Source organism: Schistocerca serialis, chromosome 5 (genome assembly GCF_023864345.2).
Source record: "Schistocerca serialis cubense isolate TAMUIC-IGC-003099 chromosome 5, iqSchSeri2.2, whole genome shotgun sequence".
In the NCBI taxonomy this organism is placed as follows: Eukaryota; Metazoa; Arthropoda; class Insecta; order Orthoptera; family Acrididae; genus Schistocerca; species Schistocerca serialis.
The window spans coordinates 380442880-380457261 of NC_064642.1; the positions used below are offsets into that span (position 1 = coordinate 380442880).

The window sequence follows — 14382 nt, forward strand, 5'->3', positions numbered from 1 at the left end:
CAATGATCCACGTCAGCGAGCACTGCGACATTTTCATCCAACGGGGAAGCTCCTAGTGTCTGGTGTGTGGGTACTGCATGGTCTAAGCCAAAATCACAAAAATCAGCCTGGTGGCCATATGTGCAACACCGACCATTCCTATCCTATAACGTTACTGGCGACGAGAAACGGTGTGTTTATGCTAACAGAAGGAAGAAGAATGGAATGCCTGAGCCCCCCCAAAAAATGCAGAAACTCGCCATACAAAGACCTGCGCGCATTTACAATTGACATTGTTACGCATGTGGTGGAACAGCGATGGTGTGGTATACTACGAATTGCTTCAAACATGGTTCAAATGGCTCTGAGCACTATGGGACTTAACATTTGGGGTCGTCAGTCCCCTAGAGCGTAGAACTACTTAAACCTAACTAACCTAAGTACATCACAAACATCCATGCCCGAGGCAGGATTCGAACCTGCGACCGTAGCAGTCGCGCGATTCCGGACTGGAGCGCCTAGAACCGCTCGGCCACAGCGGCCGGCACGAATTGCTTACCCAGGAGTGTAATCAAAACAGCTGACATTTGTTGTCAACAACTGAGACGTCTTGCAGACTCGATCGAGGAACAACGACCAAGGAGACCGCGTGAGGTGATGCTACTCCACGGTAATGCCCGCCCACATTCTGCTAGAGCGTCAAAAAGCACTACACAGGAGTTGGGTTGGCAAGTCATTCCGTTCCCACCTAATTCAGCTGACCTTGCGTCCTCAGATTTTCGACCTCTTCCGCTCTCTAATGAACAACCATAGAGGAAATTCCTTTCCGTCTGAAAATGCGTTCCGAACATGGCTCGAAGATTTCTACAGTGTCGGCCGGTGTGGCCGTGCGGTTCTAAGCGCGTCAGTTTGGAACCGCATGACCGCTACGGTCGCAGGTTCGAATCCTGCCTCGGGTATGGGTGTGTGTGATGTCCTTAGGTTAGTTAGGTTTAAGTAGTTCTAAGTTCTAGGCGACTGATGACCTCAGTAGTTAAGTCCCATAGTGCTCAGAGCCATTTGAACCACTTGCCATTTCTACAGTGGCGGAATCGAAAAGTTACCCCAGCGTTGGCAGACTGTTGTAAATAGTGAAGGAGAATATATAACTGATGACTTAGGTCTGTGTTATGTGTATCTGTGTGTTTATTCCACTTATGGAAAAACGCTTGAACTTATGCACAAACCCAATAACTTATGCGCTGCGAAAGTTTCCAATTTCAGTGCTACGGTACAATGATGCCCTACCAAAAGCGCGTCTTTTTGGTACAATTTGCGTATTAAATATCAAATAATGACTTCTGTAGATACAGTCTTTAGACAGTGTATGTCATATTAAGAGGTTCGCCGCTTGTATTGCGACTGTAGCGTGGCTGATAGTATCGTGAGTTGTGACCTGTGAAGAGAAAGTTGACAGGCTCGCGTTTACCTCATTCCAGTTTTTTTTCGCTTTTTGTTTTCTAAAACATTCTGGAACTTTCTTATTCATTTAATAGAAGTTTTACCTCAAAAGTCGACCATATTAATTATTTATGATGCATCTGCTGCTATTCTTGTTGGATACGCCAGCGACTGGATTGTTTTCGCAATGGCCACAAATCTTAACGTGACTGTCAGTCTGTCAGAAAGAAAACACAAGTTACACAGTGGACGATTTTGCTTTTATGAAACTTTCTATAACATATATATACACCTATATCTACGGTTATGAACTGGCTCATGTTTGTATTTTGCCGGTAAATATCTATTTCATTGATGATGAGTAGCTTCGAAAACATCTCCTCTTCAATTCGAATGAAATTACGAAACGAATCTTGATCTTGAAATCATTACGTTATTTCAGAGCGTTTGTGGTCAATGAAACATCGAGAATATGGACATTACGCATGCGGAAAGTGACATTAGACACGGCCTCTTAACCACATTCAATTTAAAACGAAAATGGGATGAAAATGCAATTGAGTTAACAAATAACTTCTATTGCTATGTATCTCAGACCGTTGTACAGCATCATGTAGTGTTCCCCTGTCAATAATTTGCTGTTCAAGCCATCGACGTGTCCAGAATCTGCCTTGATTTTTCTCCGCTCCTCTTTGGCAGTCGCTAAGAGAGATAACGCGAGTTATTTTACGCGCATCGTAAAGGAATTGTGTCGTTTAGTAGGTAAATAAAGCCGAGTACAGCGGCTGGAGAGGGCTGAGGGCGCAAATCACGTTTACCAGCTCGTCCCGTGTGCCGACCACTCTCTGTCTCGTGAAGTCGAAATCCCGTCCACGTCCACGTCCACATCGTTTGCACCCACGTCCCGTAGTAGGACGGCTTTACCGTCTATCCGTCATCGCTCATGTTTCAGTTCACTGCCTAGTGTTGCGAAGATGACTATGCAACTTTGGCAATTCCTCGAAACATAATCATTCACCTTAGAGCCCTAGTCTTGGCGTAATTATGTAGCAAAATACATCAAATTTTGGCTCAGGTAGTTTGCTAGTACGAATCACAACACAAGTTGAGTATAAAGAACTACATTCAACAGGAGAGACGTTTACGTCTATATCAACAGAGTAGCCTATATAACAACTGACAACCACAATAAAACAGAATAAATACAACTGGATAGTCTCTATAAGGTATTACATTCAATAGAAGAGATGTACATGTATTATAAGAACAGCATAGCTTCACGAGTGTCGTATTTTTCTTTTATTATACTGTGAGTGTCAGTTTCGTTTCAGTTGTCGTGTAGGCTCTTCTGGTCTTTTAATACATATAGTCTATGTGTCTCCTGCTGTATAGAATTTTATATAAATACATATATAAACTTGACCGTTATGTAGTACTTATAACTATGACAAATTTATATTCAGCTTTTTATATGACCTTCCTCGTATACCTCTCTCTCTCTCTCTCTCTCTCTCTCTCTCTCTCTCTCTCTCTCTCTCTCTCTCTCACACACTCAACACTCACACTCACACACACACTCACGCCCGCGAGCGCGCGAGCACACACACAAACACAGTTTTGTCAATGCTGAGTCTATTTTTTTTTTTTTTTTTTTTTTTTTTTTTTTTTTTTTTGTTCCTTTCAGATCTTTAACTGTTTAGCTTAAATATTCTAATTGTATTGCAACTACATTGTGAGAGACGGTATTCATTTTGTTTGTCCACTTCTCTGTCCGAGCGTAACAGTTTCTTGACAGTTGCTTAACATTAATGTACCCTTTTTGTCGACGGTAGTTAACTGTAGTCTTCTAAGCCGAGAACTGGATAGCTAAATGGGTTAACACTGTAAAACACAAACATTTTTGTCTTATTCATTTATAAATATTCATTTGCTCTTGCAATCAGCGACGGAAGAATCTATTAACATCTTTACAGATTAACCTGGTAGAACCAGTCATATGCTGTTATGAAACACAGCCATCCAAATACACATCTGTTTAGAGGTTATAAAAAGGGACTGTATCCCACTATATAGGTACCTTAACAATAGAGTCATAATATTGAGGCTGATGTTCGGCAACTGCTGCCATTTTACGAAGAAACATATCGGCAATGGCTGAGTGTGGACTTACCTCCCCCTGCTCTCAAGCACTCTATGCGAGCTTCTGCTTTCACCTTGGAAGTCTGAAACAAGAAAGGCGTGGGAAAAAAGACTCATTCAGCATGCCGTCTCACTTGTGTAAGCTGAAAATAAACGTCTGTATTTAGCACTACATTTCTAATACCAAAGGAATCTGATGTCGCAACACATGCAAGGACATAGCAAAATAGACATGAACTTCTGTGTTCATTAAAAGAACGAAATTATACCCACACAGTATCCTGCTGATAAGACGGGTAACATACAACACCTAAGTGTACGTACCTCAGACCTTCTAATGCTGTGTTTCAGGTCTTCGATTTTCGTTTCCAGATCTGGTCCATTTACATCGTTTGGATCGACCTGAAATTAAGGAAACAGCAAGAGGTTAGCAACTTGAATAGGAAACTTGAAATACTGAGCCTACACTTTGGCAACAGTCTTTCTTGCTCTATCGCAGAAATGGAGCCTTTATTGCTACATAAATGTGATAATTGACATTTTTTTGTCACAACAACCTAACGAACGCATTTGGGTGTATTTCCACGCTTGTGAGTCCAAAACATGTTCTTCGCACAGCTGTAAATACACAGAGACGCAGTTCAACATCATGGTTACCAGGAGTCTCAAAATAACTAAAAGTGTGTTCTTTTCTGCTGTCCGCTATCGAACGATTGAAGTTGCTTCCGTACTGCGTACCCGTACTTCTTTATTCACTGTAGTTCATCCCAAAATACACTTCTAGAGAGCTAAAATTTACCTCTGACAAATGTATATGGCAGAAATGAATTACTCACCATAATCATAATAAAAAATAAAATTTGTAAACGATTTTAAGATCTATGCAGTTGATCATAATGCCACGTAAACGGAGTCATATGTAGATCGATACTTCTGAGGGGCAGCTGCAGAAAAAGCAGTGATCAGTTTGACGCTGTTTCTGTGTAAGTTTTAAGTCAGAGGATGGCGAAGCGTCAAAGACGTTCAGGTTAGAAACACTCGGATGCGTATAAAAATAGGTCATACTTTGGGCCTATGTCAGTATGTCTACAATGTTCGTAGAATACCGGGTCTTATCGATTCCGGGCGGAGCGCATCGGAGTGAATTAATTAAAACACGGTCTAACCATAAGCAACGTCGTACATTTCGCCAATAATGCTCTGATAGCCACTGCTGTAATACGGAACACAATGACAGGGGCACAAGCTGTAACTGAATGAAGTATGAAATTATCATAAATTCAACAGCCATCGCGGTCATTGTTGGCGTCTTTAACGTTCCAGTCATCAGTTCAATGGGAATGAATCAAGTTGCTCTCGTGTGAACAGTTTGCCTTTGATTCCAACTCATCTTTAAATTCGTCTTCCGTGTGGTCAGCAGCATCAGCATCGTAGATGGCGGTTCAGTCTTACGCAGGACGCACACCCTATGGACCTAGTTGTATGGCGAGGGCTGCTATCATTTAAGATTCTGATGTCATTTTGATGTTTCCAGAAGACCATCTGTTGAATTCCAGCTATTACGTCCGCCAGATTCTGCTGCTACTTATCTAACATATCCCGAGCAGCATTCTGTATCATGAGCACGCCATACCCTATATTACAGTTACGTATTGTTACAAAACGGTACCCATGCCTTTCTATGGTCTGATTGGTTACAGCACATTTCGTAGATAGAAGAGTTGTAAGTACAACTAAAATCTTTTGCTTCTGTAACCACGACATGCAAACAACCTTTCCCGGTAACGAGTTGCCTTTCAAATTGAAAGTGACCATGTACCCCCCGATATTAAAAGGCAACGCAGTCATCGTTAAAGCGCGGAAGCGTTGAAATAAATACGTACGAAAAGGCCACCACGGTTTTCAGGGCGAGGGGCGGGGAGGGGGGGTCTTGGTGCTTGTTCCTATTTGAGCTATGAACATGGGGTAAAATGTTTTTGGTTAAGCTCGGCCATTTGTATACCCATTCGAACATTTGTCTTACTGTAACTGTCTTACGGTGTACTAAGAAACGTTGAACGACTAACCGGAACTGGCGCTATTAATTCCCTTTGCAAAAAACTTTAATTGGGCTGAATTTAATGGTCAGATAATGGCATAATTTGTATACGCACACTTCGAATTTTATGTGCTAAAACGTTCAGCTTCGATCCGATTTTACGTGTAAAAACGATCACCCTTAAATGACTTCGGACTGGAGAATGACTGATATTATTCAAATTTGGTTCACCGCTGTATGATCGGACGTTGGTCTATAAGTTTTAACAATTTGATAAAATCTTGCTTCGTTTGAATTTTACGTGCAAAAACACGTTTTTCTGGGAGATTTTCTAAGCCTCCAGTTCTGTACTTTAAACTTGTACGAATCGGTTCAAAGTTTGCGCGAAGGTAGATAAATCTATAAAGTCAAAAGGAATTTTTTTATCCAGTTGTCTTTTTCCCTTTGTCGAGGAACGCTATTTAAAGTAGAACTAAATGTACCAAGCAAAATTCGTTCTTGGGCGGAAACGGTTTAAACTTATCAAATAACTAAAAAAATGCTTTCTTACGATAAAACTGAATCCTCGCTTTCACAAATCTTGCTTCATTCGGATATTACGTGCAATAAACACCCTTTTTATGGGGTTTCTTACGCACGCCACCTCTAAACTTTACATAGCTACAAATTAATAACTTCCGACGTCAGTCACTATGCCATGCGCCGTCAGCATATCTGTAAGTATAATAACGGCAGACTATTAGACTTAAAATTTGCAGACCCACATTCCCTGTAACTGGTCACATTTTAGTTATTGTGAAAATAACTCCGCTAATGCACAGAATGAATAATCACAGTATCCAGTATACACCTTAAAATTTTCAGTTTCTCCTACAGATACCTTTATATGACATAAAGTGTCATCTGTAACACATCTTGACTAATCTGATTAGCTTCTAGAGTATTTCAGATTCTCTCCTTATATTTAGGTCCACTATGGTTGTAAGTTACCGCAGGCCTTTTTGAAATATAAAATTATACATGGACATCTACACTGAAATCCCACGTTTTCTCAGTTATTTATCTTAGAGTGAACAAATGATCCAGTAAGGTGCTAATTCTGCGGAAACCGCATTGGTAGTTCCCAGTTAGTTCTTCAGACTGGGGAACCCGCGTGAAACTTTCGCACTTTTATCGTTTTTAAATAATGACAGTGTGTATAATAAGTATGTATGGGATAAGGGTAGACGTGAGAATGAAGAGAAATCATCTCTAAAATGAACCGAACGACGTGGAATAATAATCATGAATTTTTGATACATCCTGTGTATACATGTCCAAGTGTGCAAAAATGTGTTTTCCATTCGAAATGTTTTTCCCGGCTTATACGACGGACAGAGATCAGGGACTGTCAGTAGGGCCACGCAACCTGTAACTGTAACTCGACAGACGTTTTCAGTTATAGTCAGCAATTTACGCCACGACAGCAATAGGTAAATCACAATTCAAGGCGACAATGGCACTTAATGTTTGTCGTTTCGGAAAATATATTCGTTTAGGAAAGTCATCTTGTCTGATGGGCAGAGATGATGGACTACCACAGTGACAGCGCTGTATACAAATTTCTGCTTATTTGTGATTGATATTGAGTCCCATAGTGCTCAGAGCCATTTGTGATTAATAAGTTAGCTTCGTAAAATGTGGCTATGTAGCTGAATATCCACGGTGCCCTTTCGCCTGTAATACTTTGAAGGTCTCTTTTATGTCAAAATTTTCCACAAATTGTAAGCTTTAGCGCAAAATCGATCTATATCTTCAGAAGCCGGTTATAAACCTTTCTAACGATACCTCATTCATACCTATGTGATAAGTATGTGTTGAGAAAAAGGGATGTTGACTTGAGAAATAATATATATGATACAGGGATGAAACTGTTTAATGGGCACATCAATAGGATTTTAAGAGTGACATCCAGGAAAGCAGCTCCTTTGTAGTTATCACACAATAGTGGATCATTCTTCTTAAATATGGGGCATATAACTCGGTTTTCCAGTCCGCAAATATGGTTTGTGTCTTATAAATCATTTCTATTAAAGACTGTAGTTATAAGTCTATACCACTGGCCACTGAATTTACAGCGGCATAAAGAAGGCAGCCAACGAGCGTCAAGTTGTCAAGATGTGTACTGCATGACTTCTCAATGTGCAAATGATCAGGAATTTCTGCAAAACCGCACGAATTATGTAGGAGTAACTCCATCCACACTCTGTCTATAAGGAAAGATTACGCAGCGGATTTCTCATTCGGAAATCACATTTTTGTGTTGGTTCTTTGTGGAAAGAACTTGTTATATCTCGTGTAAGAAGGAGGAATGTCTATTGGCGGAATTGTAACCAGTGGACACTACGGGTTGTTGTTCCTCGATGTTGCTGCTTATGTTCACTGATTCCATGACTATCATTCGATATGGAAAGGATGGATCTAGGACGACCATACTCAAGGACATGCGACTAGCGCCCGAGAGGACAGACATATTGCCTGCTGAGGAGCGCATGATCGTACAGCCACCACAGGTGTCATGAATCAAGAAAAGAGTTTGGTTGCAACAAGGAAAGTATCCCACACGGCAGTATGACTGCGTCTGGAGCGCCATAGACTCTCAGCGTGGCGACCAAAAAGGGCGCACCCAGTGACAACACTGGACACCCATGTCTTTTCAGACCGATTCCCAGTCGTGTGTACAGCATCCCACATCCCAACGGACGATCCGTACGTGGCGGCTGGGGAGCGAATGAACTTTTCCAGCACATTCGTAGTCGATATACGTGCCCAGCAACTGGCGTGATGATGGAGTACACATCATCTTCGCTGGTTTCAAGCCGGTAATGTGGAGTTCAGTCTTTACATTCTCGATGTGTTAAAGCTGGTGGCAGAGCCCTGTCTTCGAGGTGTAAGCGAAGTTATCTTTCAAAAATATAGCGCCAGAACAACTGCTCCCTGTGCTGTCCTAACCCCGTATGGAGGGTGTTCGACTGTTGCCGTACTGCACGTTCTCCAAATCACTCATCCATTGGGAACCTTCGGTAATGTTGAACCGAACTTGAATAAATCGTTTAAGTAATGATCTTTTAACGGCCAGCTTCGTTGCATTATAGTTGGTTGGTTGGTTGTTTTGGGGAAGTAGACCAGACAGCGAGGTCATCGGTCTCATCGGATTAGGGAAGGACGGGGAAGGAAGTCGGCCGTGCCCTTTGAAAGGAACCATCCCGGCATTTGCCTGGAACGATTTAGGGAAATCACGGAAAACCTAAATCAGGATGGCCGGACGCGGGATTGAACCGTCGTCCTCCCGAATGCGAGTCCAGTGTCTAACCATCTTCAAACTGGTGGTAGTGCCACATGGAGACACCCCCCCCCCCCCTCTCTGTCCTATTCCAGGTTACACAACTAACAACATGAAGATGCTACTTTAACGCAGCGAAACCTGTCGTTAATAAATAATCCGTTAGCAGATGTTTGCAACTATTCAAGTTCAGTTTACAACGAATTTCAACGGCTGTGGCTGCCTACATTACAGAGTGTCTGGTAACTTGTTGCCGCGAGAAATGCCCACCCCCACACGCCCACTTCTATGACTGATGAACTGTCAGAGGCTTGAAGCAGCGTGGAACGACGTACCCGCATCTGTCAGCCAAGTTCAGTTCAAGAGCCTTTGTTGCTAACAGATGTAGCATCAGCGTTTAATTTCGCAATCTGTGAAATTAACTTATACCCCCTAGTATACGGCATACTTATATACAAGTAATATTTCGTTATTTTCTCTTCTTTAGCTGCAGTTTTAATGGCCAGAAGTGTATTATTTATATATGAGAAACTTCTGACACACTGTGTTACCAGAAAGAAAAATGCTTCTATGTCCTGGGCAGACTTAGTGATAGAAAGGAACCAGCCTTGCAACATAAACTAGTTGCCTTCTTTTATATCCCTATCTCTGTCCAGGACATATTCGCCTTTTTGTAGTATGACACGAACGTTTTCGATTCTGGTTCTCAACTTTCCCTCCAGCGTAATTTTTACATAAGACCGCCACAGCTTGGCAACCGATGTAAATTTTTTTTTGACTCGGGCGACGACTTACCCGCGATAGGCTTTTTCTGATGTCTTCCTAACCATGTTGCTTATATCGTGACAACGGATAAAGCTTTCACAAAACAACAAGACGACCACTAATTAAATGTGTTTGTCTATCTTCTTGAAAAAATATGAAACAATTCGTACAAGTTTGAAACATAGAGGTGGCGCGCGTAAGAAACCCCATAAAAAGCGTGTTTATTTCACGTTATATCCGAATGAAGCTAGATTTGTGAAGGCGAGTATTCATTTTTATCGTAAGAAAGCATTTTTTTAATTATTTGATAAGTTTAAGCCGTTTTTAGGCAAGTGTAGCTCACTTACAAAACATACCGCATATAGACCACTTGTGCAGCCCATTCTTGAATACTCCTAGAGTGTATGGGGTCAGCCCCACGTCGTATTAAAGGAAGATATCGAAGGATTTCAGTGACTTACTGTTAGATCTGGTGCTGGTAGATTCGATCAACACCCAAGTGTTACAGAAATACCGCAGGAATTCCCGAGGGGAAGAAGATATCCTTTTCCCCAAAAACTCTTGGGAATACAAAACCTGCATTTTACGCAGACGATGTTACTGCCACCATGACACGCCTCGCGTAAGAGCCGCAAGGACAAGAGAAGTCAGGTCTTGTACAGAAGCATGTAGGTAGTCGTTTTCCTTTCGCTCCATTTGCGAGCGGAACAGGAACGACTAGCAGTACTACAAGGTGCCCTTCGCCATGTGCCGTACGGTGGCTTGTGGATATTTATACTGATGTAGATCGAGTAGTGCGGGAGTTCTCTTCAGGCCCTGGGAGAGACGACGTCCCAAACTGTGATCTCGCCTGGCCGAGATGAAGCACGCTGGAGGGTAGGGCGCACTTCCCTCCCGCGTTGGGTGCCGCACAGTGCCGACTCACCTTCTGCCCCTGGTCGCGCAGGGCCTGCAGCGCCACGAGGCGCCTCTCGTACTCGGCGACGTTCTGCTTGTCGCGCGCGATGCGCGTGGCCCAGCGCTTGGCCTCCTTGCTGAGCTGCTGCTGCGCCGACGAGTGGTCGGCCGTCACCTTGTCGATGCTGTCGTTCTCGCACGGCTCGAACTCGTACTGGATGTGCTGCTTCAGCACCGGGTAGAACAGGTACAGGCACTGCAGGTTGTACTCGCGCGTCAGCTGCAACAACACCACGCGCGCCCGTCCTCCACAGTTTCTGCTGTGTATTGTAGAATTCACTGTAATGACGAGTTTTAATGTCTTTTGCAAGTATATAAACAGTGTGTAACGCCGGAAATGCATATCCTCCTATTTCCATCTATTGTACTATAATTTTTTCCCTTGTTTTGTTACCTCAAGATATGACATTTCTGTGTCTTTATACACTCCTGGAAATGGAAAAAAAGAACACATTGACACCGGTGTGTCAGACCCACCATACTTGCTCCGGACACTGCGAGAGGGCTGTACAAGCAATGATCACACGCACGGCACAGCGGACACACCAGGAACCGCGGTGTTGGCCGTCGAATGGCGCTAGCTGCGCAGCATTTGTGCACCGCCGCCGTCAGTGTCAGCCAGTTTGCCGTGGCATACGGAGCTCCATCGCAGTCTTTAACACTGGTAGCATGCCGCGACAGCGTGGACGTGAACCGTATGTGCAGTTGACGGTCTTTGAGCGAGGGCGTATAGTGGGCATGCGGGAGGCCGGGTGGACGTACCGCCGAATTGCTCAACACGTGGGGCGTGAGGTCTCCACAGTACATCGATGTTGTCGCCAGTGGTCGGCGGAAGGTGCACGTGCCCGTCGACCTGGGACCGGACCGCAGCGACGCACGGATGCACGCCAAGACCGTAGGATCCTACGCAGTGCCGTAGGGGACCGCACCGCCACTTCCCAGCAAATTTGGGACACTGTTGCTCCTGGGGTATCGGCGAGGACCATTCGCAATCGTCTCCATGAAGCTGGGCTACGGTCCCGCACACCGTTAGGCCGTCATCCGTTCACGCCCCAACATCGTGCAGCCCGCCTCCAGTGGTGTCGCGACAGGCGTGAATGGAGGGACGAATGGAGACGTGTCGTCTTCAGCGATGAGAGTCGCTTCTGCCTTGGTGCCAATGATGGTCGTATGCGTGTTTGGCGCCGTGCAGGTGAGCGCCACAATCAGGACTGCATACGACCGAGGCACACAGGGCCAACACCCGGCATCATGGTGTGGGGAGCGATCTCCTACACTGGCCGTACACCACTGGTGATCGTCGAGGGGACACTGAATAGTGCACGGTTCATCCAAACCGTCATCGAACCCATCGTTCTACCATTCCTAGACCGGCAAGGGAACTTGCTGTTCCAACAGGACAATGCACGTCCGCATGTATCCCGTGCCACCCAACGTGCTTTAGAAGGTGTAAGTCAACTACCCTGGCCAGCAAGATCTCCGGATCTGTCCCCCATTGAGCATGTTTGGGACTGGATGAAGCGTCGTCTCACGCAATCTGCACGTCCGGCACGAACGCCGGTCCAACTGAGGCGCCAGGTGGAAATGGCATGGCAAGCCGTTCCACAGGACTACATCCAGCATCTCTACGATCGTCTCCATGGGACAATAGCAGCCTGCATTGCTGCGAAAGGTGGATATACACTGTACTAGTGCCGACATTGTGCATGCTCTGTTGCCTGTGTCTATGTGCCTGTGGTTCTGTCAGTGTGATCATGTGATGTATCTGACCCCAGAAATGTGTCAATAAAGTTTCCCCTTCCTGGGACAATGAATTCACGGTGTTCTTATTTCAATTTCCAGGAGTGTATATTGTAATTGTTTTATACTATATATATATATATATATATATATATATATATGCATTTATGTCGATGTATAATTGGTTTGTTTTGTAAATATTAGCTGTATTTTTACGCTAGGGAAAACTATGCTATCGAACGAATACATCGATAGGTCGTGTGGAGAACCAAAATGTTTAGGATCTTTGGTAGTGTGAACTCTGCCGCGTGGAGCGCGGGCAGGGGGGAGTCTGGCTGGAGTAGTGCAGTGGAGCAGGTGTGTTGTGTGACGCTCCCGCGAGTTGCCGCGCTTTCGGGGTTTGGCAGCATGTAATTGCGCTCGAATTGCTATGATAGTTTCTGACACGGTGTCGCGGACGGGAAGCATTAGCTGGCGCACATCAAGAGCCCGTTTCGCCTGGTGACCGTGTCAAGAAGAAGGCGCGCCAACATCCAGCTTCTGCAACAGCGACGGCCGACAATGAGTGACTGTCGTCACCTGCTCGACCGACGACTGCAAACGTTCAATCAACCAACAAGGAAGACAGGAAGCACGTAAAGTTTTAGAACTGTATGGCAGACCTCAGCTTTTAAAACTGTTCCATCACAAAATTACAGCAACTTAGCATGAACCTTTGTTGCTCATTGTCCCAATTGCATTACCAAGCAGGGTCCCTTCCTGTTCCGAAATGAACCCGAGTGTCGTTGAAATTCAGACGCCAGCATTAAAGTAATATCATTCCATTTCACTGCTTTAATTTCAAAGTTCAGTTAAGGTATTGATATCTGGCCACAATATTTAGATTACACAAGCACAAATTGAGAGTGCGAGTTTTGTTAGCATATTTTAGCTTACCTGTGACAGCAGCTCAGCTTGGTACGTACTAAATGATACTATTGTTAATTGTCCAGAATCATTTAATTCAAGTTCAAAGTTAAATCTCTTATTTCTAAATTGCGTAGATTCAAGTAGCTTTTGAAATGATTGTTGAGGTAGCCCAAGACTAACCTTATATTATTGAATTTCTTAGTGCTTCAGAAACAAAATTCACTATTAATTTTAGCCACTAAATTAACTTTCAGTTTTCCGATTTTATTAATTCTTTTGCTAAATTAAGTCAGAGTGCAGCGAAATTTATTACTTCTGACAAACTTTCAGTTTTCACACAACACATGTCAACCTTCAGTTGCCACGCTTTTAGTGCTAATTATATGTGCAATAACCTTTCTTTTTCAGTTATTATAGCAGTTGTCCATAGGACTGGCGACCGTAATTTTCCCCAAATCTCAAATATCTAATTAACGCCAATTAATTGTTAACGTGACGACCGCACATTTACTTTCTTTATTAATTTTACCCTTTTCTCAAAATTAATTTCCACCAATTTCATTTGCATTTTTCCTTTCATTTAGATGTCACCCTTTCCTCCCTCTTTACCGACAGATTAACTTCGGTGACGATTGCTTTTCCCAAATTTCCATTAGGTACACGCGGTTTAATTTTTCACTGTCATTAAGGTCGGTAAGTGAGGGGGAGGTTCCAAGTTACTAGTCCCCGCGCGCTCAGGGAATGCTGATTCTGTAACTGTATGTTTAATTAATGAAAAGCTGCTCCAGTTCTGTATAATTTATAAAGATTGGCCAACAAGATACAGGAAACCATAGCAATGAGTTTACTGAACACACCAGAGGAAGGTAGTCATTTCATATAAGCAAAGTAAGTTATTATTAAATAAGTTTTTATGTGAACAGCAGACTAAGAAACGAAGTAAATATTCCCTCATATTAAGTTATCCACTCTTTTTCAACAGGATTGGCACAGCACATGCCCAGACTGTAGAGAAAAACATTAATATAGTATACACGTATTTTAAAATATTTCTGCATTGCCTTTATAGCTTGTCGATGATATTGCTTTACTA

At 43.4% G+C, this 14382-nt stretch overlaps 1 protein-coding gene across 1 annotated transcript in view; it reads right to left on the minus strand.

Moving 5' to 3' along the window:
• The window catches only part of LOC126481954 (protein nervous wreck), a 724156-nt gene that overhangs the window by 114421 nt on the left and 595353 nt on the right, over positions 1-14382 (minus strand). Inside the window, exons 10-12 of the mRNA XM_050105913.1 lie at positions 10609-10860; positions 3883-3960; positions 3590-3641 (exon numbers count right to left, since the gene is read on the minus strand). Of these exons, the coding sequence (XP_049961870.1) occupies positions 3590-3641; positions 3883-3960; positions 10609-10860 (382 nt within the window). The remainder of the gene's footprint in view (positions 1-3589; positions 3642-3882; positions 3961-10608; positions 10861-14382) is intronic.